This window comes from Micropterus dolomieu, linkage group LG11, assembly GCF_021292245.1.
Source record: "Micropterus dolomieu isolate WLL.071019.BEF.003 ecotype Adirondacks linkage group LG11, ASM2129224v1, whole genome shotgun sequence".
Classification (NCBI taxonomy): domain Eukaryota; kingdom Metazoa; phylum Chordata; class Actinopteri; order Centrarchiformes; family Centrarchidae; genus Micropterus; species Micropterus dolomieu.
Window position 1 is genome coordinate 18,990,130 of NC_060160.1, and position 23,439 is coordinate 19,013,568.

Here is a 23,439-nt window from a genome sequence, read left to right on the forward strand (position 1 = left end):
TTTATTAGACAACAGCTTAATGCCAGCAGGCTTCTCCCTGCACTGTCTCCATCTACAGAGATTAGCAGGCAGGGGAGAAAGGGGACAGGTGGGCGTCACGTAGTGCCCACAGAACCTGGTATGGACAGGGCAGAAAACTACATTGGCATGACACCTGTCCGCAAGACAAACTCCCGGTACACCAAAGACTAAAATGTAGAAGTGCCGGTAGCCTACTGCCTACCGGTAAATACTGGCCCACTTGTAATTCTCTTGATAGGCTATGTCGCTAGTAGTTGGCCTAGCAATTTCATTTCTGTTTAATTGTTATAGTTATGTTGTGACCAAACCTAAAATCATATTTTATGTAGGCTACTGTCCAATTCCCTTTGCTGGAGCATTTTCTGTAGGTAGGCCTAATCCATTTAGTTATTTTGTGTAGCCTATGTCACACAAGAATGAGGGGTGGGTGTACTGATAAAGGGTGTTGGTCCGAAACTTGCCAAAATGAGCTCGCTGCACAAGCTTTTCCAGCGTTTCACCGGGAGGAGTGGGACACGTTTTATTCTGACAGTTCTGAGCGGATGTCTAACCTCAGTAATTTTGCTGTTGTCACACTGTCAGTCTCTCACAAGTGAGTGAAAGCTCAGGGGCCGCAGCGTTTTGAAAGCGGTGCCATCCGCACACCACCTGACCTGCCAGATCACTCAGTGCCGAAATTTTCAGGGGTCCGTGTTTAATTTTTTTGGCAGAGTAAAATGTTGTCTGGATGACTGCAAAGCGCCCGCCCCCCCCACCCTCCCCTCGTCTGAAACACACTAGAGGACGATTCTTCAAGTGCATTTTTATGGAATAAAACCAGGTAAGGCATCTCTGTGGGCATATCGGTTATTTATAACGATGTAACAATACAGTAGGATGGAACATGTGCAGTAGCGAAAGTAATTAGCGTTTTCGATTTGTTTTTCTGGTGTCTTTTTACTCGCCACGGTAAGGTGACTAGTCCCGTTATGTTTCCCGGTAGCCTATGTGGAGGAAATCGGAACGCAAAGTAATGTTTTTGCACCGTTATTGTTGCTATTTCAGGTCCATTTTTTATCAAAATGGGCCAATGGATAATGTAGATTGGCAAACTGGCAATTGTGTGTAAGCTTGTCGAGACCTCCTGGAGGTGGTGATCGAGCTGTTCCATCTAAACCTTCCTACCTTGGACAGAATGAAGAGGAAGCAGGCTGTGATGGGAAAAAAAACTGTTGGCAAAAATCCACTTAAAGTGAATATTCCAGTTTTAAGGACTGTATATGAACCATATGTGCTGTCACTCGTGTGTTGCCATGTGCACATGTTAAATCAATCTGACAATTGCTCTGACAGAAATCCTCAGACAGACAGTCTGGGAATAAAGGAAACTAAACTACAACTAAAAGATACATTCCAACCGTAAAAGGTGCTTGTGGACTTTGCAGACATGTCAGCCACTCCCTTAAATAGCTGAGAGTGGAGGAGAGGAGTTTATATGAGTTAAATGTGTACCAGATGTTGTCTGTTAATAATCATTCTGCAAATACTGTAAAAGATTTTAGATACAGCCATCTTATAATTACACAATCTCCAAGTAACACATGTGTTATGTGTAGCTATCATGAAATCCACTCATCATTTCACTCCTCAATAATTTAATTATACATATCCCCATACTTAAGGGAAATAAAGCAGAATGAGAAAAGAGAGAAAAATTGTTAAACTGGTCCATGATATTTAATTAATTGCCCCTAAATCTGTTAGTTTATTGACTCATTTAGTAATGCTGGTAAAGAACATTTGTAGAAAAAAAAGTATCATGCATAAGCTCTGCATATGTCTGAGAGGAAATAAATCAGTGGAGATGTTTCAGCGTTTTCATAAGTGTTGATGCTGTACAGTAGCAGTGGGCTGCTGTGTGGGCGGCTTCACCAGAGGACAGATGCGTGGGCTTGTCCTGTGTGCAGTGAATCAGCCTGCTATTAGTGGTACATGTGGGAGCTCTGGCAGACAAGGTCGGCAACTGAAAGTTGCTTATATTTGACGGGTGCACAAAAGTAAATGCAAATGGTTTTTCCATCGCAGTCAGTCTTTGGCGTTGCTCGACACATGTAACCCAGATGTTCGTACATGACGAGAATATCTGACTATTTGGGATCAAATCAACATCCTTTGGAATGAAACTGAAATTTCAAAAGAGGAACATGAGCTGTCACACCAGCATGTTTATCTTGAGCCAAGTTTCCTGTCCCGGGAAAGTCCTTTCCTTCCCTCTGAAAAGTTCCTGAGTCGTGCTGAGTATAGCTTACTGTCCACATGACACACACACACACACTTTGAAGTGTCTTTTAGTCATAACTTTGCAGGAAGCAAATCCATTTAACAAAACTCTCAGTGCATTTCAATGAACGCTGGTAGCTTCACAAGTTTTCATGGCTGTGAAAATTCTCCAGATTACAAGCAAACAACTTTCATTCTTTACTCACACTGAACATGAAAGAACAGTGTACTTCTCAATCAGAGGGTGTATAGGCCTAAAGGTTCGCTCGGCGTAACCCTTATTAACCTTAAAAGGGGGCAGGGAGCATTCCATCCATTTGTGTGGCTGATGAACACAGCCCTTTGAAGAGTATTGAGACGGCCTATTGTTGAACACCATTGTCTGCCTGCTTGCTGCCACGGTAACACTCTCACACTGGCAGCACGATTAAAATGCTGCAGTCAGAGCTGACAAATGCTTACCAGAATATGTGAGAAAAGAAAAGCCTAATTGTACCTTGACTCCACCGAGTGAATAGAAACACAATTTGTCGGATTTTTCACAAGTCATTGCTTCTGTTCCCTGCAAATGACTTTTTGAAAAGAGAGATATCCAAGCCGCCTGCAAGCTTTTTGTTTGTAACTGTGTTCAGTATTCTGAGCTCCTGACATGTAGAAACAAAATGAAGCATCAAAAAAGCAAGATTCCTGAGTAGGGCCATTTCGGTGTTCTTTGCAGAGTGACCTGTTTGCAGAGCATTGTGTGTGTTCATGCTCATCACTCAGTGTCTCATCTGTATATGTTATCTTTGCCAAGTGTGAGATCAGCAACAGAAGACAGAAGAACCACTTGGGTTGTTCATTTGTGCTGGGCCACCTAATATCACCGCATTCAGCACAGAGAGAAAATATTTTTAGGCTTTTGAAAAACGTTTTATCCTTTTTTGGTCCGAACCCTTATCCTGTTGATTTTATTAGAGTGTGGGAACGTCTTTATACTAGTGACATGCATTGCAGTGGATAGTTTAGAAGCTCAGGGGTGAGACAGGTTGGTAAAAGACAGGATTGTGCTCTGGGGTTACGCCAGAAAAGGGCACTTGTGGCATCAATGTCAGGGACCGATATGTTCTATGTTTGTGAAAGGTTCTTCCTGCACAGTTGTTTCTATGTGTTAGCTTTTCACAAGTGTGCCTTGTTCATGTTTTCCAATGTTTAATATCTCATTAATGAGCTTTAAAAATACAGTTATTCATAATGTAATTTGCGCTCTGTCCAGGCAACGTAGAGCCTGGCTTTGCAGAGAGGCTTGACAAGCTGACTGCGCGTCTCTTCTCTTTCAGGCAGGATTAAGTAGGAATGTTTGGCAGAGCTGGTGATGACTGGACTGCTGACATATATTTTACACATCCACAAAAGTACAGTGCTATCATTTCCTATTCTGTTTTCCTTTCTGATAAGGCCCTCTTTTGGCCTGCTTCCCCTGGTCTAGATGGCAATGATGACACTGAATTCCGGATATTGGTGCAAACAGACACCATCTGCTGTCCAAAACAATCAGAATTATTATTTATTTATTTTTTTTAAAAACTAATAGCTGAAAACTGTCTCTTGTTATCCGCACACATTAACATTGTTTCCTTTCAATTCAATTCAATTCAAATCAGCTTTATTGGCATGAATGTATAACAACAATATTGCCAAAGCTATAAATTACATAAGAACAATTAATTTCATACATTTCATTAAATAAGTAAATAAAAAAGTAAAAGTTGTGTTTGTTTGTGTTAATAAAAAAATTTAATAATAATAATAAGAAATATAAAAATTCCTGTAAAAATAAAAGTAAATAAAAAACCAGAAGCGTGTGTTAGAAAATTAAAATATATTAAAAAATTTAAATAAAATAAAATAAATGAAACAGTAACATGTTATTATAATAATATATTAAAAATAAAATAAATAGATAAAACCGTAAACATGTGTGTGTTTATATTTACAGACAAAAAATTTAATTAATTAATTAAATTTAAAAAATTAAATAAATATAAAAATTGGTATCAAATCTGAAATTTAAAAACAAAATCAACCAATCAAAATAATAATAATTTGAAAATTAGTACAATTATTTAACTGAGTTGTCCTCAGTTCGTGGCATGAGGAGATATATTTTGCAGCAATTAAAAGTGCAGCTCTGTCTCTACCTGTCCTCTGTCACCTTTCTTTCCTCCACAGCCATCATGTCAGGGAAGTCAGATGGGAAAAAAAAGTGGGCAGCAGTCAGGGGTCGCTTGGGCTCCTCGCAGGACTCGGATACTGCGCCGGAGGCCAACCTGGAGAGTGCTGACCCAGAGCTGTGCATCAGGCTGCTGCAAGTTCCCACTGTGGTCAACTACTCGGGGCTGAAGCGTCGCCTGGAGGGCAGCGACCAGACATGGATGGTCCAGTTCCTGGAGCTGAGCGGGTTGGATCTCCTCCTGGAGGCCCTGGACCGGCTCTCAGGGCGGGGGTGTTCTCGCATTGCAGACGCCCTCCTGCAGCTTACCTGCGTCAGCTGCGTCCGCGCGGTCATGAATTCCTCTGCAGGGATCCACTTCATTATAGAGAATGAGGGACACATTCGGAAGCTCTCCCAAGGTTCCACCATACCCTTCATTTTAAATCATCACATCTACTTTCTCCACGTAGTGTTCATATGATTATGTCTCAGAGTAGCCTCACACATGAAAAGACAAAATACAATATATTTAAATTAAACTGTTCATTAAAAAAGAAAGCCATTTCATGGTTAAGGACCTAAGGTGCCACTTGTTTTTTTATACATATAAGGTAACATTTGTAATATTGTTTAGTTGGTCAAAACTCAGATGATTAAATGGTTCCCTGACTCACTCTGCTGATCTGAATTTCCAGGGCATGTACTGCTGTATGTACAAAGAAGAATCACAGTGTCTTGTGTACATTGGATTTCAAACGCACATACACGTGTTTACGTGCCACATCTTCAGAGGGCAAAGTTCAAGTTGAGTTCAGTTGATGAAACAAAGCATCCTGCTCAGGTGTAGACAAGAGAGGCAAAAAGGAAGAGATAGCAGAGATAGGGGGTTTGCTTTAAGAGAAACATGGAAGAAATTGATGGGAAATGTGAGAACTCTACCTTTATTGATGTGTGTGATCACATTGCTCCACAGCCTTGGACACTTCCAACACCATGGTGAAGAAGCAGGTTTTTGATCTCCTTGCCGCCCTCAGCATGTTCTCTGCAGATGGCCATCGCCTGGCACTGGATTCCCTGGATCACTACAAGGCAAGTAGATGAACATGTAGAAGAGTCATGCTTCTACCATTGTTTTTGAAATGTTAAGTTGTTGGAGGATTTACCTCACATGATTCCACATCTCCGAATAATAAATCCCCTAATGCTGCCCTCTAGTGGTGGGTTGCATGAACAGGCATTATAGTGCTGTAGAATCACAGTCTTCCTCAATGATACTAAGGTGATTATTGACATCTGAATTTCCCCTTCAGGGCGTGAAGACGCAGCAGTATCGCTTCAGTGGGATCATGAATGAGCTGCAGGCCACAGATAATGTCCCTTACATGGTTACACTCCTCAGTGTCATCAACGCCCTCATCTTCGGGACAGATGACCTCAGGAAGAGAGATAAGATGAGAAAGGAGTTTATCGGTAGGTGCTCTTTTCAGCTGCTGTTGGACAATTAATCAGGAGTCTAGAGGCACATGAGTAAGGTGACGCTGTGGTAATCTGTGTTTCCCCCTCTAAGTGAATGCAGAGGGGGAATCAGGCCATCTGCAGGAGCTCTATTACAAATATCTCTGTCACTGGGTCTGTCTAAGAATAGGTCTAATGGCCTCATTCTCACTTTGACAAAATGCCTGAGAACTAAGCAAACCTCAAGTGGATAAAGAATTGTGTATTCATGCATTTTGCACCATCACTAGTGACTATCAAAAGTTTAAGTTTGAAGAAATTAATCTATCTCAATGAAACTCACTATTTATATTTTTATCTATACTACTGGACAAAAGCAGGATTAACCTCATACTGATAGTTCAGACATGAAACCAGGACCTTTTTACCCTATGAGGCATCAGTGTTAAGTGCTGAGCTATCAAGCTGCCTGAAGATCACCATGGTTGTGAAAGTTTAACAAATATGTCAGAGTTGCATCGATGTAAACCCTCCCAAATTCATTAAAATGCCACCCACCACCTTTCAACCAATCGGCCATTTGTTTGGCCACTCCTCTTTTGTGATTGCTCACCTGTGACTTCTTGCCATTACCCCCAAACTAACATATGCCACTGTGGAGAGATGTGATAGACCTCTTTTAGATGAACCCTTCTTAAAAACTGATAACTGAGTGTTGTGATAGACAGAACTGTGTTTTATTGTTGTCTTGCAGGGCTTCAGTTACTTGATATTCTGCCAAAGTTGAGGTGAGCCTACCACCTGGGATTTACATTTGATTTTTGTCAGCTTCTTAATCTCTGAAGCAGATTTAATGCAACCAGTTATGTTCTATTTAATAAAGTCCATAATCATTGCAAGTAAAATGGTGTTTTTAGGAAAAGATCTTAGCAATTTGTGTCCATTAATGACAGTAATTTGTGGCCCTTGCCTTTGCTTTAAAAAAAATTGAAAATGACATTTAAATACGATGAAGTGTCCCCATCAGCGTATCTGTATGTGGGTGGTGTGCAGGGAGCAGGAGGATGAAGACTTGATTATTCAATGTGAAGCTTTTGAAGAGGCAATGGCTGAAGATGAGGAGGAGCTGCTGCGGGTCTATGGGGGCATTGACATGAGTAATCACCTGGAGGTTTTCACTACACTCTTTAACAAGGTCTGACTGGCTTTATCATCCACCACTAAGAACTGAGATAGTCCAGCACATTGGAGACTGATCACGATCATCTTTCTGATTTAAAACAGTTCAATTCATGAAGTTTTTGTGACTGATATATGTCAACATGACAAGCCCTCTTACTTTGTGCATGTGCGTGTGTTGGTGTGTACAGGTGAGTAGCTCTCCAGCCTCTCTCCAGCTGCTGTCCATCCTGCAGACGTTGTTGGTGCTGGGGCCGGGCCGCTCTGATATCTGGCTGGCTCTGGAGGCCATCACTAATAGAGCCATACTGCTGGCCCAGGACTGTGAGTCAGCACTGAAGCAGAAACACATTCACTTTAGGTCAACACTTTGAAGAGGCTAATGACTAGCTAATGGCCTGCTCTGTGATTCATGTGTGAAAGGGAGTGATTATCCAGGAAAATAGATCATAGAGGCAGCTATTGACAGGATAGCTAAAAGATTTTGTTTTAGAGAGAGAGTGTGTGTGTGTGTTTGTTTGTTTGTTTGTTTGTTTCATGTTTTTACCTGAATGCACACTAACCGATTGGGACTCGTGTCACCGTGGGGACAAAAATGTAGGTCCCCACGGGTAGAGACTGCCTTTTGAGGGTGAAGACTTCAAGGTTTTAGGATTCAGGTTACTATTAGGTTAGTGTTAAGGTAAGGGTTATAAGGCATGAAGTTGTGATGGCTAAGCATTGTATCAATGAGATGATCCCACGGGGGTAGAGGAACACACGTGTAAGACGGTGTGTGTGTGTGTTTGGATTTGTGCTCCAGCTCAGATAGAGTCCTGTGATAAGATCATGCAGCGGCTGATGTTCTCCAAAGGCAAGAGCTGTGAGGGTCATCATGAAGTGGACGGGCAGCTCGTGAAAATGCATAAAGCCGTGCAGACTGATCTGGATCATCAGGGCAAAGAAATGTCAGACAAAAGCATAAAGTCCTCTCAGAAGCCGCTGTGTGTCGCTCCTCCCCCTCCACCCCCACCTCCTCCTCTACCACCTAGTATGACTGGGCCCCTGGGCCAGCCTTCTAACCAGTATCCCCCACCACCTCCTCCTCCACCGCTACCTGGAGGGTTTGGTGGGCCCCCACCACCTCCTCCCTTGCCTGGAATGCAGCCACCACCACCACCACCACTGCCCTGTGGTCCAGGCATGTCTGCCCCACCACCTCCTCCACCACTACCTGGAGGGTTTGGTGGACCCCCACCACCACCTCCTTTACCTGGCATGGCGCCTGCTCCTCCTCCTCCCCCAGGCATGGTAGTGGCTCAGAGTAGCCAGGCCCTAGGGTTTGCTGCACCCACAAAGGCAAACAGATGCCCGACCCTGAGGATGAAAAAGCTCAACTGGCAGAAACTCCGCACTGTTACTGGTGAGTGGATAAAACATCCAGTCATTCACTCATTCATTTTATTTATTCAGTCAAAAGTCATGTACCTTTTTTATGAAGGCAGCAAACCCTGGCTGAATATAATTTCAAGAGTGTCAAGTTTGATATACGTATGCTAAGACTAAAAAGTACAGTTTAATAAGGCTTTGCTTCCATCCGTCATGCTGTTTAAATTGAGCTACAGACATAGGCAGAAGGCACCTGTGTAGAGAAAACTTGACAGGGATGGAACATTCATTGTAACAACAACATCTGAAGGCTAAACAGTCCATTATTTTAAATGTGGGTGATTTAACATGGGTGTTACAGAGGATTCCCCTGAGATTTGAGAGGGAGCAACATCACCTTTTTTTTAAACGAGTTTCAGCCACAGTGATACGTTAATTCAAAAAGGAGCCACGTGAGCTCATGACAGGTTCCTCTCTTCCTGCACACTCACAGATGGTCACTCCATGTGGGCCTTGGTTCAGAGAGAGCCTCCTCCTCGGGAGCCGGACTACAGCAGTATCGAGCAGCTGTTCTGTCTCCCAGTGACCGAGCACAAAGACAAGGGGGCAGCTGCTCCTGTCAAGAAGGAGCCTAAAGAGGTGCGCTTGGTCAACACTCAATACAGCTCCTCAGAACAAACAGGCCTGATTATCAAAGCTGTATAATCAAAATGCCTCTCTAGCTTGTCTTTTTTTTTCTTTCTATAGATTACATTCATTGATCCAAAGAAAAACCTAAATTTGAACATCTTCCTAAAGCAGTTCAAATGGTAAGATATCACACTTTTTTAAAAGCTATTTTTATATATTGTTGTCTATTTTCCAGCTCAATATTTTTATTGTCTCTGTCTAGCACGAATGAGGACTTTGTAGCCATGATTCAGAATGGGGATCGTGCTAGGTTTGATGTTGAAGTGCTAAAACAGCTTCTAAAGCTCCTACCAGAGAAGCATGAGGTTTGTACTCAACAACAATTTAACAATTCTCCATCCTTACCTAGACACGTTTTTGCACAATTATGCCACACAAGTATGCCATTAAGGGCCCATTTTAAAATGGCAAATGTCTGAGTCACTGTCTTGTTTTTTTGTCTTGTTTTTTCAGATTGAAAATTTGAAGTCCTTCCAAGGAGATAAAGACAAGTTGGCAAATGTTGACCGCTTCTACACCTCCCTCCTCACTGTGCCATGGTAACTGGTTTAACTTTTAATTATGTACGTGCTGTATGCTTGATATTCTCAATCCAGCGTATACTGTCACACTTGGCTCCTTATTTACTTTGCTTTCTGGCTCTGTCTCCTCAGTTATCAGTTGAGGATTGAGTGCATGTTGTTGTGTGAGGAAACTTCATCAGTGTTGGACATGCTGAAACCTAAAGTTAAGCTGGTGGAGGAGGCCTGCCAGTGTAAGTAAAACCTTCAGCTGTATTCACATGCATGCAGTTGCCCCCCCCAAATTAACACAATGTAACAAATTTCTCAGCTCTGAAAACAAGCATACTCATGCCCAGTTTCTGCAAGCTCATCCTTGACGTTGGAAATTTTCTCAACTATGTAAGAACCTCTTCGGTCTCATGTATATTTTACTTAAGCTGACATTTAGACAGAGCTTGCATTTTTAATCACCAGTCTACTTCCAGGGAAGTCACACAGGGAATGCCGAGGGGTTCAAGATCAGCTCTCTGCTCAAGCTTACAGAGACCAAGGCCAACAAGAGCCGCATTACGCTGCTTCATCACATCCTGGAGGTACACAAACAGGCTTACATCTGCCATAACCCCCCACCATCCCACCCCCCAGTGATAAACTTGTTTAATAACACACTGTTTGTGGCCTGTTTTGCAAAGGAGGCAGAAGCGAACCACCCGGAGCTCTTGGCGCTGCCAGATGATATAGAGATCTGTGAAAAAGCAGCAGGGTATATAAAAAGCATTTAAAATCTACTTCAGCTCCTTTTTAAATTGGTCGTAAGTGGGTCTGTAACAGATATATAACAAAAGGTTTTACACTTTGTCCTCAGAGTTAATCTGGACTCTGTTCAGTCAGAAGCCAATGGCCTACTAAAACGACTCAATGACACGGCCAAGAAGGTCTCGAACTCTGTTGAAGAGATGAAGGCGCAATATGCAAAAGTTCTTGAGGTGAGATGATAGTGTGCTTTGCCTACAAATGGTCATGTGATCACTCGATACTGTTTTTGAAAGCTGGATCCAAATCCCATATTCCTCAATTTTTCCTCCATCCACTGCTGCAGGACAGTCTGGAGGCGTGTCAAGCTTTAACAGAGAGGTTTGCTGCCATTGAGAAGCAGAGGAGCGAGCTGGCCGTCTACTTATGTGAAGATGCCAATCAGCTGTCGCTTGAGGAACTCTTTGGAACCATTAGGACTTTCCGAGGACTTTTCATCAGGGCACTCAAGGTCAGGAAGGATACTTTGTTGATGTTAGTCAATACATGGCTGTCCCTATGATTATGTATTTGCATGTTTTTTTTAATACATTTATATTGTATGAGATGTGATGAAGTTGCACATATATACACAGTGCAAGACTAAGTCTTCCTCTTCGGTATGGGGTTAGTGTTTTGGGTTGTTTTTTTGGAACGTGTATCATTAAACTGTGGAAAAACTGAAAGATGTTAATATGTCTGTGCCCAAATGATACAAAGAACAATTGCTACGTACATTTTGTACTTGGCAGTGAGTGACATCCTTGATTTCATGATAACAGGAAAACAAAACTAGAAGAGAGCAGGCGGCCAAGGCTGAGAAGAGAAAGAAGCAGCTGGCAGAGGAAGAGTCCAAGAGACAGAAGGGAGATAATGGAAAAATAAGTAAGTTGGGAACAGCCCTGCTTTCTTTCACTGTGCTAGAAACTCCTCAGATGACGCTCTTTATAGTCTACCTCTCTTTTTTTACCAGTCAAGAAAGGCTTTGTGCCACAGGACGACGGCTGCATCATCGACCATCTCCTGGCGGATATCAGAAAAGGTTTCAGCCTTAGAAAGACCAGGCCAAGGTGCGATTCGGAAAGCCTCCCTTCTAGTGAAATGCGTAGGAATACCTGCCCATCTGGTAAGGACAAGAGACTGTGGCCTCCATCCGCAGTTCCTAGCTCCGCTCCTGAGCAAGCCACAACACCGCCTTGCTGCTTTTATCCAGGCTCTTTCATTTGTGCTTTAACACCACTGCCAACTTGCTATGCTAGCTCCATCGCTTACTTGCTTTGCCGAGCTACAATAGCGTTTGTTCACATGCAGATCAATTTCTTGACATGCGTCTTTGTTCGCTGTGAAAAAATGGTCTTAATGTATATACCTTCACCATCAATACAACCTGCTTCTCTTCCCAACAGGATCAAGTGTGAAGCCTGTAGACGAAGAAGCCGTAGAAATGGCCACCGCTCCCACCAAACCTCAGCCAGAGGGTCACCAGGCAAGCACAGGTGGAGTGAACGGCTTCATCAGCCCATCAGAAGAGACTCCCCCAGCACCTCAGAGGGCAGCGCAAGGTGGACAAGCTGTACCTCCCAACACACTCCCACAAAGGCCAGTCATAACGATGCAGGCACCCCTGGAAAGACCTGCATTGCTGCAGCAGGGGCATTGCCCCAAGAAACCTGCAGCGTCTTCACTAGATATGACACGACCTTCGGCTCAGGTTGAAGTGGAACATCCACCATGTCTCTCCGCAAATGGCTTTTCATTGGATTCAAGTGAGACCAGCATCCTCAGCCCATCTTCCCTCTCAGATTCAGACCTGCTTAATGCCATGTTAGATGGCACTCTCAGCCTGGTACCTGAGAAGTCGATGCCTGAGGAGTCAGCGGACATTAGTGTGAATGTTCAGATCAAGGAAGGCCCTTTACCTAATACAGACAATATGACGCAGAGCAGTGAAAGCAATATAATGGGAGGTGGGAAAGGCGAAACTAGTAATAAAGTAAGCCATTTAATAGAGACTGTAGGACAAGAGAAGGGTCGAGAAGAGCAGGAACAAATTATTGTCAAAACGCCCAGCCAAGGAGAGGTCATGAGTTACAAACATTCAGACTCTAAAAGTAATGTGACGACACTCAGCGAGGGCATCGAGGGGTGTGATGTTCCAGATGGACTGGGATCAGAAGATCTGCCATCTGCGTCTGAAGCGGTGCCTCCATCCCTTAAGCCAGAACCAAAGAAACGACAGAGCCTCTTTAAACGAAACAAAAAGAAGAGTAATCAAGGTAATCCCTCCATTAACTTAAATAAAGATCACGCTTGGAATGCTAGTCTCTTGATGTGTCTTAAAGGGAAATCCTTATTTGCATTGTTTTTATTGCATTTAACGTTTTATATTTTGTGTATGGGCTATTTGAGTGTATATTCTTAAGTATTTTGCATGACAACATGCATTTTATTAAGTATACAGTATAAGTATACAGCACTGCATTTGCAGATTTAATATTGAATGGATTTTAAATATGGCCAGTTTGTTTGAATGCTCTGTTTTCCATTCTGACTCTCTGAAACACAAGGTAACAGTGGGAAAGGACACACTAAACATAAAAAAGGCTGTGTGTTGCAGTGAGGTAGGTCAAATCGATGGGATGGGACTGTAAGCAGGAACATCATCCTAATGAACTCAATCACCGTCGAAGCTTTGTCCCAAATAACATGTCATTTGTTGGTCTAACTGGGATCTGGATTTCATTTGTCTCTGTTGTCCAGCTTTTTAACACTTGCTCTCTTACACTTGTCTAATTCAGTGATTACCCAGACCAAAATCCTAATTGTGTCTTGAGGTGATTCTAATGTCCAAGCCTGGGGAAAACTAATCCTAAAAGTACTGTATGTACAGCAGTTAACCCTCTTTTTAATCAGTGATTTAGTAATCAAGCATTGCAGTTTTCTGATCTCCAACAGCCTTGCAGTCTGTGAAGTCATTGTGAAGTCATCGTGGACTGAGTTCTTTGTGTCTCTTCTTCCATATTTTCTCGTCCATTCCCCAAATCTGCAACTGGGACTGTTTTAATCTACTAACAGTCTCGTGTGCTTCCTGTAAACTGTGCTTTGTTAATCTGACTTTGATGAAACATACTGTATGTGATGGAAATGCATTAAAGATGTTATCACTACTTAAAAAAAAAAATAATAATTTTAAAGCCGATGTAGTCATGTCTGCAGCCAAACAATCGTAAATAAATTCCTCTGCCAACTGCCCATGAGCCATGAGTTTTATCCTATTGTAAATAAGATAACTTTAAAAGGTATTACAGCAGTTTATTTATATAAAATTTGATTCTATCTACTCATTTTAGTCTTTGTTTCCCTAGGTGCCTCCAGAAAAAGGAAATCAAGAGGAAAAAGAACATGTTAATTTCAGTTCTGAACTGGAAGGACTAAAGTATATTTTATTTTTTGGGACATGAATATTGACTCCTTCAAGAGGATGCAGAAGTCTTCCTTTTGAAATGAGTTGTTTTCAAAGACCAAGTAGAGGAAGCATATCTAAGGCTGGGATGTTCACAGCATGGATGTTAACACGTCACTTTATGTAAATGAGTTTTAGTTTTTGTGTAAATGAGTGGTTTTGATTCAGAACTATTCAAAAAAAAAAAAAAGTTGAATATGCTTTATATGTTTTGTACAATTGTTGTAATATGCCGTGAATGTGTTTTGCTATAAGCTCTATTTACCGTTCAGCCGCTTTAGAAGGAAAGATTGCGGTGTTTGCTCCAAGATATTTAATTTAACACATCTAAACCAAACCGCTTGAAAGTCATGTCATTCCTTTCTATATTATCCAGATGAGCTCCAACGGGAAATATATGGAACGCAGTGAATGCATTGTAACTTTTAATGTTCGATATATTTTAATAAAAGTCAATGTACTGTTCGGCTGTTTGTTTTTAATCAACACGTTCACACAGATGGCGGTAATGAGGCGACCAAAATCAAATGTTATGACCGAAAATGTTATGATGTTACGATTTTAATAGGTGAGTCCACCGTCATACTTTTCACTGATGCGGAAAGCCTTTTTTTCCCCATGCTGCTTCGACAGCCTTGGAGACAACCTGCATGAGCTCAGTTACGCGCTTCTGTGCGTCTGGCTCTGACATCATCGGCTATGAAGTTACAGATATGGCAATGCCACTCTTGCAGACAGCTTAGTCGTCTTGAGACGGACAGAGTAAAACCACCACCATCATGTCGCTCACCTGGTCGGCGAAAGACCACAAAAACATGAATCAAGCTTCCGCGACGGGACAGAAGCGATCGCGCAACGACACGGGGAACAAAGCGACCGTGGTGCTCGGTGCGCAGTGGGGAGATGAGGGCAAAGGAAAAGTCGTCGATTTACTGGCGACTGAAGCTGACGTCGTCTGCAGATGTCAGGTAAATGTTTTGGATCCGTGATTTCCGCTGAGCATTCGTAGAGGCGTGTCATTGTATTACTGAATGCCATTATTTCACTGAATTCGAAGTCTCACAACTGAATCTGTCACTTACTGGCGGCCTGGTGGAGCGCAACAGGTGCACCGGGTTGAAAACACTGTACCTCTGTGATTTGTGGAATACTTAACAGAATATTTTATTCATTAGCTGGGACTTGTTTTTTACTATAACAATAAACTGTTGAATGTGTACTGTACTTTCTTAACGGTGTACTCAATGATTAAAATGATGGAACTGGAGAATTGCGCCCAATAAACTCAAATTTCAAAACATTTAACAGATACAGAATGTCCCATATCCATTTTTAATATAATTTTAGCATAACATATGCCTAATTTCTCTGTTAATTCTTGTACCCACCACTAAACCTAGTGTAAAGTTGCTGTGACTAACTCATTCTGATCACAAAGAGATTATAGAAGGAAAAGTTGGATTTTGAGATGCGTTCAGTAACAATAAAAACAACCCCAGACGTCCCTTTACATAAGACAGGCAACCCTCAGATCAGAAATCAGAGGTCACTCCAGAAACCTGCCAACAGTTGCTGTGTTGTACTTTCACCACTGACAGGACTAGCACCCTGTGTTCTGGAGGCTTGAGAGCCCCACCCACCGGGGATAGAGCGAGGTCACATTCTCAGGGTGGCTTGATATGTGAGAAGGCCAGGTCTTAGCCAGGGGGAACAGAGTGGAGCATCCACCAGCACTGGCCAAGTCTGTTGAAATATGTGCTGGGAAAGCTCTGTGAATTGGGAAGAGGGTGGCTTATCGCCGTCTCACCAAATAAGATGAGACATGTTAATGTGGCTGAATCATACTGTATTTGATTATATCTGCATCAAAACACTGACATTATAAACTATCACGTGGTCACAATATTTGCCCTGCTTTACTTTACAGGGGGGCAACAATGCAGGACACACAGTGGTAGTGGATGGCAAGGAGTATGACTTCCACCTTCTCCCCAGTGGAATTATCAACCCCAAAAGCATATCACTCATTGGTAATGGCTTCAATTTTCCACTTTAGAGAGACAGCATCGTTAAGAATATCACTGCAGCCGAGTCTATATATTCCTCTTCCTCTGCTCTTGTAGGCAACGGAGTGGTCATACATCTGCCTGGCTTGTTCGAGGAAGGCGATAAAAATGAGAAGAAAGGTATTTTAAGAAAGAATACACTTCTCTACGTTGTGCTCCAGTGAAAATTAAGTCCAGTGTACACTCATAGATGTGATTTCTATTCTCTGACCAGGTCTGAAAGGCTGGGAGAAGAGACTGATCGTCTCAGACAGAGCTCACCTTGGTACGTGCAGTTTATGTCCCTGTTTATAGAAGTTTATTAACGTAGTACAACCTTGCATGTGAAGGTTGCCATTTATTGGTGTGTTTGCTGTCTCCGCAGTGTTTGATTTCCACCAGGTCGTCGATGGCTTACAGGAAACTGAAAGACAAGCACAAGAAGGAAAGAAGTAAGGGTAGGGAAGGCGGTGAGGGCAGGAGAATTTTCAGAGTGAGCCAGACCTGCCAACATTTTGCACTTGCACTGTACTGTATTATTGTCTCTGTGCCCCGTCTGGTATGTTCTCTTCATGTTGTATTGACAATGGATTGAATGTGTTTTAATACCTGACTGCAACCAAATTTCCCCTAGTGGGATAATAAAATGTTACTTGACTTGACTTAATACGCCACAGTACACTACAATCCACATTATTATCTTACATCACTTATTTTTGATTGTGCTTCATAATTACAGCATTGGAACAACCAAGAAGGGCATTGGACCTGCATACTCCAGCAAAGCATCTCGCACTGGCCTACGTGTGTGTGACCTCCTGGGTGACTTTAAGGACTTCTCTACAAGGTAAGGGGATGGTGGGAATATGGCAGACACCAAGAACAATACTATAATGTATGGTTCGTGACATGACTCATGGTTTCCTTTCCTTTTAGATTCAAGAACCTCGTCCACCAGTATCAATCCATGTATCCAGCCTTGACAGTTGATGTTGAGGACCAACTGAAGAAACTCAAGGTAGACACCGATGACGAGTGAAGCGATAAATGATTGTCGTTGCTTCCAACAAATAAACATGTGTCTGTCTCCTTGTTCGTGCAGGAATATGCTGAGAGATTGCGGCCGATGGTGAGAGATGGGGTCTATTACATGTATGAAGCTCTTCATGGACCTCCAAAGAAGATTCTGGTGGAAGGAGCCAATGCTGCTCTCCTTGACATTGACTTTGGTAGGGTCAGCAGCCATTAAATTAAATGTTCATGTGATTTTTTTCTTTTTGGGACCTGGGAAGGAGTTGTTCTATATAGTAACAAATAAAAGGATTCTCTTCAGGCACATATCCCTTTGTGACGTCGTCAAATTGCACTGTGGGCGGGGCATGCACTGGCCTCGGCATCCCTCCACTTAATATTGGTGATGTGTTTGGTGTGTCAAAGGCCTACACCACCAGAGTGGGGATTGGAGCCTTCCCCACGGAACAACTCAATGTAAGTTATACTATTAATTAAGTAAATTAGTAAGATTAAAGGGGCACATAAACTAGATAGTAGTCACATGTCTTCTTTTCTCTCCTGGCCTTTGTGTTGTATGAAGAAGGGACACGTGACATGTTATGTAACTCATTGATATTACGTTTGACATGTGGCACACACAGGCAGCGGGTCTGGTCGAGGGGAGGGGAGCGGAGGGGAGAGGAGGCATGGGGTTGTTCTCTGGCTGTGAGTGCAGCTGTCAAATTTTGTGTGAGACAGGCTCAAACACCCTTTACCTCTTATGCAGATCACGTGTTCAGGGGGATAAATTTAGGGCCAGAGTGCGAGTTCAGGATATATTTACTGTGTGAGCTGGGGTTATGTTACTTGTCACGGGAACTGACCATAGGAATAGGTCAAGATGTTAAAACGTTATCCCCCAGCCCATGTGGCAGTGGCGCAATGGATAAGACTATGCCTTTGGTGTGAGAGACCAATCCCCCGCTGTGACCCATCCACCATTGTGTCCCTGAGCAAGACACTTAACCCCTAGTTGCTCCAGAGGCGTGCAACCTCTGACATGTATAGCAATTGTAAGTCGCTTTGGATAAAAGCATCAGGTAAATGTGATGCTTTGTTGAACTCAGCTGTGTCCTAATGTGCTGACTGCATATTTTTAGCTTTCTGTAGGGTTTATTAAAGACCTGTCATCATTTAAGTTCAAGGATAATAAAGATAACAGATAGGGCTGTTTTCCCCTGTTTACTGCAGGCAGTAGGAGAGCTGCTGCAGACGAGGGGTCATGAGGTGGGTGTAACCACAGGAAGGAAGCGACGTTGCGGCTGGTTGGATCTTGTCATCGTCAGATACGCTCATATGATTAATGGCTTCACCGCGTGAGTGGCAACAGAAGCTTAAGCAAATCATCAGGTGTTTCGTGGTTGTTATGAATGTTGATGCTCAGTTTTTCCTGCACTATCATATATTACATAATCATAATAATAAACAGCACCTGTTAAACAGTTCTCTTATGACACGTTATCTGTCCAACAGCATTGCTTTGACAAAACTTGACATTCTGGATGTGCTGGATGAAATTAAAGTTGGAGTCGCCTACAAACTCAATGGAAAAAGAATTCCCCATTTCCCAGGTAATTTTATATAGGAACTCATATGTGAAAAAAAGACTCGCAAACCATCAGCTTTGTTTGGTGACAGATAATATTGTATTAAAGATAGGTAGGTAATTGATTTCTTTCGATCATAGCCAACATGGACGTTTTGCACAAAGTGGAGGTTGAGTATGAGACCTTCCCTGGATGGAAGACGGACACGTCTGCAGTCAGGAAGTGGAATGACCTCCCGGCCAAGGCACAGAACTACATCCGCTTCATTGAGAACCACATTGGAGTTCCCAGTATGTTTGGCAGAAAATAACTAACTCACCTATCTTAATTTTACTTTGCAAAGCTCACAGATGAATATAAAATAGTGCAGAACGCTAGCGTCAACACCTGCCTTGAAGGCCTCCAAATCAAAATACAGTAGTAATGCAGAAACTGCATGTTATCCATTACTGTCACTGTTTCACTTATCAGAATAAGTGAAGAATAAGTGAGGCCAAATATTATACAAGAAGGGGACAAATTAAAGGAAACCCTGAATGAAAGAGTGGAGAAACATATCAAATGTAGATGCTTCTGTGCACCAGGGATCACAGAATGGTTTCGTGAGTTTGAAAGTGACATGAATTTAATGCTAAGGCTTTCAGATACCTTTCAGATATCAACCCAGTTTCACACCTATAGAAGATTTTGGATCAACGTGTAAGACAATGCTCTCCACCTCCATCACCATAAAACCAAATTATATAATATAAACGTTTATCTCCAGATCTATTTAGCAATGTATGTGACTGTTTCTGATGCTATATGTCCTTTTGTTATGTCCGGTTATGTTTGTTTTTCTTTGCTGTACTCAGGACTTTCCTGCAAAAGAGCACTGAAGCTCTTCTGGAGGCTTGTGATGGCCTGACTGCTTACTAACACACTTCATGTTGCTTTCCCCTTTCATTTGTTACCCATTGTATATATGTATATATAATGGAAATCAAAATGGATGGTGATGACTAATACAGTCAACTTGTTTTAATCTTTCTCTCCATCTCTTTCTCTTTCTTTAGTCAAGTGGGTTGGTGTTGGAAAGTCCAGAGAGTGCATGATCCAGATGTTCTAAAGGGAAACCTTAATCTCCCCTTGGACGCGCAGACGATGTGGCATGGCCTGGCATCTTTTCAACACCTAACATTATCTTTAGTTAATAAAGAAAACATCCATGTAACCTTTCAGCAGTGTTGGGTGTGATTTATTTGGTTGCAAATAAAAGCTAAGCGACCCATGGTGCACGGTCTGCAAATCATTCATCATACTGATATGATGTCTGGAGCCCAGGGGCCCGTACCACGAAGCGAGGTAACTGGCTTATCCAGGTAACTTCAGGAGTAACTTCGTGACGTCGGGTGTAACTTCCTGATTAACCCGTACTACGAAAGGTGGATAGGTGTTACCCGAGGTCTGTTGCCATGGCAATTTACGCCGCATCTCTAAACTGCTCCCTGCAGGTTTTGTTCGTGGTTAACTCGAGGTTACCCTACACGTGGACTACACCACATCTGTACTCAGTGTTAATGATGAGAAGTAGGATATTAATATACACCACTTCATAAAACGTGTTTAGATTTCATCCTGATTTGTTCCACTGCAGTTGCAATGAAGTTTTGAACACAACAGCATTACGAGCCCCCAGCCTCGGTGATTTTAGAGAGGAATCTTAATTAATTAACGGGATAGTTTCGTAGGTTGGAGCCCATCTGTAGTAGATAATTGAATTCTCCTGAGTGTTTTCACATATTTAGATTGACTATTTACCTGTCCAAAAAATAGGGAACCAGGGTGGGGGTTAATAACCGAGAAAAAAAAATCCTAGATGAAAGGGTGAAATTTACCAGAAGAAAAAAACCCTTTTATGCGAACGCGCACCACCTCTGATTAAGTTAACACGGACTCAACTAACCAACATCTTATCCACCTTCGTAGTACCGTTTAACTCCAGTGTAGGCAGACAGAGTTTGTCAACCCTGAGTTTGCCTGATAACCCCGAGTTAACTCTGAGTAGGTTGAACTCCCTTCGTAGAACAGGCCACAGGATTTCAGCTTTCGAGGTAACTTCTGGGTTAACCCTGGGTTTTCAGTATCACGACGGTGGTTCACTTCTTACCGGGGTAGATGACCACGGCTAACCTCCTCCGGAGCAGGTTATTGCCGCCTTCGAGACACTTGTCGGAACTGGGATTTTTCCCAGTTGAAACTTCTGACTTCCGACCTCAAAGTGTTCCAGGTGCATGGGGGGGTGCACGACGCCGAAAGTGAACAAAAACCATGTCTGACCATGCACAGTTGCACCCTCACTTCCTAATGTTTTGGCATTTTAACAATAACTTTTATGCAGAGAAGTCGGGGTACATATTTTTGTTAAAAATGCCAAAACATTAGGACGTGTAATCTACAACACTGACTGACTTGAGGGTTACCAACTGATGTAGCTAGAGCAGTTAGTAAGTTTACTGTCAATAGTCATTATCAATATGATGGGAGAGATCGAGATGTTCCACCCAATCTCCAGCTATTAATTTCTGAAATTAAGTTTTTGAAAATCAAAAAAGCCAAACACCAAAAGCCACTGAAAGCAGTGTGGACAGCTGTGGGCAAAGTTTACTGTCAGAAAAAAAAACACGTGACCGCAGAGCAGTTGTAGGATTGGCTCTGAGCATTCATGTGACAATAAAGGATGTGTGTGATTGGCTCCTTCCTCGCTTCCATTTTTCCCGCAACAAGCAAGTGTGTAACGCCGTAGGAGCACGACAGGACATTTTTTTGCAGTCAAAATGCCCAAACGAGCTTGTCCTTTTCAGGAAACCTTCTCCTCCCAATACAAAATACATATCGGACAACAAGAGCTGAATAATTACGGCGTATATGGCAACAAATACAGGCAAGAAATCCACGGTAAGTACATGTTAGCTAATGTTAGCTTCGTCGTTGCGTACATTCGCGAGTTGTGTTTGCTTGCAATGCGTCGTTGGACAGTAACAAAACTCGCCATGAAACAGTCGCGTTTGTCACTTTTTGTCCATTTGTTTATGTTCCTGAAAGGATTATCCGTGTACAACTCGGGTGATCTCATTAGTTGGACCTTTTGACATCAAAATCGTACGTTAAGTAACGACTGATATATTCATGGTTTATTTGCCATCACCGCCAGCTGGCCTCTAAACTATCACAGTGCAGTCAGACTGGCTTTAAATTACCCTAAACGTCAGCGGACTTACTTTCATACAATGTCATTCATGAGAGGGTCTTTTTTTATTTTATTTATTGGGGGGGGGGGTTTCTCGCAGAAAAGACAAAAAACTTGCTCTTCAAGGGTGCCAAGGCTGTGATGAGCAAAATATGGACTGGAGAGGAGAGGTGCACCGACCCGCAACCCGCTGGACAAGCTGAGACACTTGGCTGCAGCCAGGCGCTGCTGAGAGGACAGACACTGATTGGACATGATGGGAGATTGACCAGAACAAACGCTGCACAAGGTGAGCCTGAACTGAAAATTGAGATTACACTCCAGATGATATAATTTGAGCAAAATACATTAAAACACCCAGAAATTGCAACAGGAAGTTGTATATATTTCTAAAACAGCAAAAAGAGTAAACAAAGTCCACTTATGTGAGAATGGTGACATCTACTGATGAAAGCAGACTAGTTAAGTGGCAGATCTTGGGAGCCAGGTGATAATGCTTGTGTCCTACTGAAGTAACTGAGTCCTCAGAACATGCCGTCACAACCATAGACTGTATATTAAAAAGGTCACAACCAACAAAAGTGGATTCTTTTGGAGTACCTGAAGCACTAACTGAAGCTGCTCCTCCCCAAAGAAGACCTGGCAAAGTCCCAAAACTAAGGGTGCATTCAGCGGTCTTCATGAAGTTACAACCATGTGAAAATGATCAACCGCATAAAGTAAACAACTGACAAAGTGGAAATGAGGACAAATCATTACACCTGAGTTTACCAGTTGTCCTGAAATGCACAAAGGGAAACATCAAACCATAAATATATTCCACAACAATTTATTATGTTGCTGTGCATGTTGCATTCATTGATCCAGTGTGTGTATTTATTTTATTTTTTTTACAGTTTTTAAAATCTCTGTTCATACAATACTTATATGCCCAGATGTACTTTGGAAGAGTTATTGTTGGCTGTAATAATTGCTGCTGTCTATACTGTCCCAGAGTTGATCCCTTCCTAAAGGAAGTGATGGGGACAAATAGGGATGAAACGATATGAAAATTTTATATCACGACTATAGTGACCAAAATTATCACGGTTATCAGTATTATCACGGTATTGTAAAAATTTGTATGCATGTGTAAAAAGATTAAAATGTACTGATACACACACTGAAACCATTTCAATAAGTTTTATATTGAAAACTACAAATACAGTTGCCATTTTGTTTGCATAAAAAATAAAATGACTGCAAATACCTTTTGAAAACATGAAAGTGCGTTCACTATAAGGTCATTTTCTTCAGTCGAATTTCCCTCCGCGCGCTCATAAAAACTAAAATATGACCGAACTTCAGAGTGGCTGAAAAATCTCTGCAGCGCTGTCTTCCGCCGTGTTATCATCGACCCAAACAAACCCACGTTGCTGCTTCTGGGAGACGCTGTACAGTGTTTGCCGTGAGATACCATACCCGGTTATCATGGTAATTAAAATGTGTACGGCAATAATGACCGTCGGGAATTTTACCACGGTTAACCGTTAAACCAGTAATCCCTTCAACCCTAGTAACAAAGTAACTTCAGCCGCACTCTATTGTTAGACCAATGTGTTTGAGCTTGTGGCTAGAGTTTTGAGCCCTACAGACTTTTCC

At 42.3% G+C, this 23,439-nt stretch overlaps 4 protein-coding genes and 1 long non-coding RNA gene across 7 annotated transcripts in view; 4 read left to right on the forward strand and 1 right to left on the reverse strand.

Moving 5' to 3' along the window:
* The first annotated feature begins 607 nt into the window (after nt 1-607).
* Nucleotides 608-6,721, forward strand: inf2 (inverted formin 2). Its single transcript, XM_046061694.1, has 5 exons — nt 608-841; nt 4,492-4,893; nt 5,448-5,563; nt 5,785-5,944; nt 6,684-6,721. Exons 2-5 carry the CDS (start codon nt 4,497-4,499, stop codon nt 6,719-6,721), a joined length of 711 nt encoding a protein of 236 aa, XP_045917650.1. The 5' UTR covers nt 608-841; nt 4,492-4,496.
* LOC123978466 lies at nt 4,410-21,166 on the reverse strand. 2 transcript variants are annotated; one of them, XR_006826967.1, is made up of 4 exons: nt 20,719-21,166; nt 16,252-16,393; nt 5,414-5,556; nt 4,410-5,307 (listed from the first exon to the last, which is right to left on the reverse strand). It is a non-coding gene; the product is annotated as an uncharacterized LOC123978466 (long non-coding RNA). The 2 variants fall into 2 exon arrangements; XR_006826968.1 differs by lacking the exons at nt 16,252-16,393; nt 20,719-21,166 and adding exons at nt 5,638-5,907; nt 7,269-8,090.
* LOC123978463 (inverted formin-2-like) lies at nt 6,041-14,389 on the forward strand. 2 transcript variants are annotated; one of them, XM_046061692.1, is made up of 19 exons: nt 6,041-6,717; nt 6,983-7,124; nt 7,300-7,432; nt 7,911-8,510; nt 8,970-9,115; nt 9,224-9,285; nt 9,369-9,471; nt 9,620-9,705; nt 9,820-9,920; nt 9,998-10,068; nt 10,155-10,262; nt 10,362-10,432; nt 10,535-10,655; nt 10,769-10,933; nt 11,244-11,346; nt 11,435-11,587; nt 11,868-12,737; nt 13,029-13,082; nt 13,827-14,389. In XM_046061692.1, the coding sequence occupies exons 2-18, from the start codon at nt 7,035-7,037 to the stop codon at nt 13,079-13,081; spliced, it is 3,036 nt and encodes a 1,011-aa protein (XP_045917648.1). In that variant the 5' UTR covers nt 6,041-6,717; nt 6,983-7,034; the 3' UTR covers nt 13,082; nt 13,827-14,389. The 2 variants fall into 2 exon arrangements, with proteins under 2 accessions (XP_045917648.1, XP_045917647.1); XM_046061691.1 differs by lacking the exon at nt 6,041-6,717 and having other exon boundaries at nt 6,957-7,124.
* On the forward strand, nt 14,580-19,787 carry adss1 (adenylosuccinate synthase 1). The gene is made up of 13 exons (XM_046061693.1): nt 14,580-14,892; nt 15,852-15,954; nt 16,048-16,110; nt 16,205-16,255; nt 16,355-16,421; nt 16,709-16,816; nt 16,906-16,987; nt 17,072-17,198; nt 17,303-17,457; nt 18,214-18,338; nt 18,496-18,593; nt 18,710-18,859; nt 19,625-19,787. Exons 1-13 carry the CDS (start codon nt 14,704-14,706, stop codon nt 19,675-19,677), a joined length of 1,371 nt encoding a protein of 456 aa, XP_045917649.1. The 5' UTR covers nt 14,580-14,703; the 3' UTR covers nt 19,678-19,787.
* A 147-nt stretch (nt 21,167-21,313) lies between the features above and the next one.
* The window catches only part of siva1 (SIVA1, apoptosis-inducing factor), a 5,379-nt gene continuing 3,253 nt past the window's right edge, over nt 21,314-23,439 (forward strand). The window contains exons 1-2 of the mRNA XM_046061695.1: nt 21,314-21,506; nt 21,899-22,087. Of these exons, the coding sequence (XP_045917651.1) occupies nt 21,386-21,506; nt 21,899-22,087 (310 nt within the window). The 5' untranslated portion in view covers nt 21,314-21,385. The remainder of the gene's footprint in view (nt 21,507-21,898; nt 22,088-23,439) is intronic.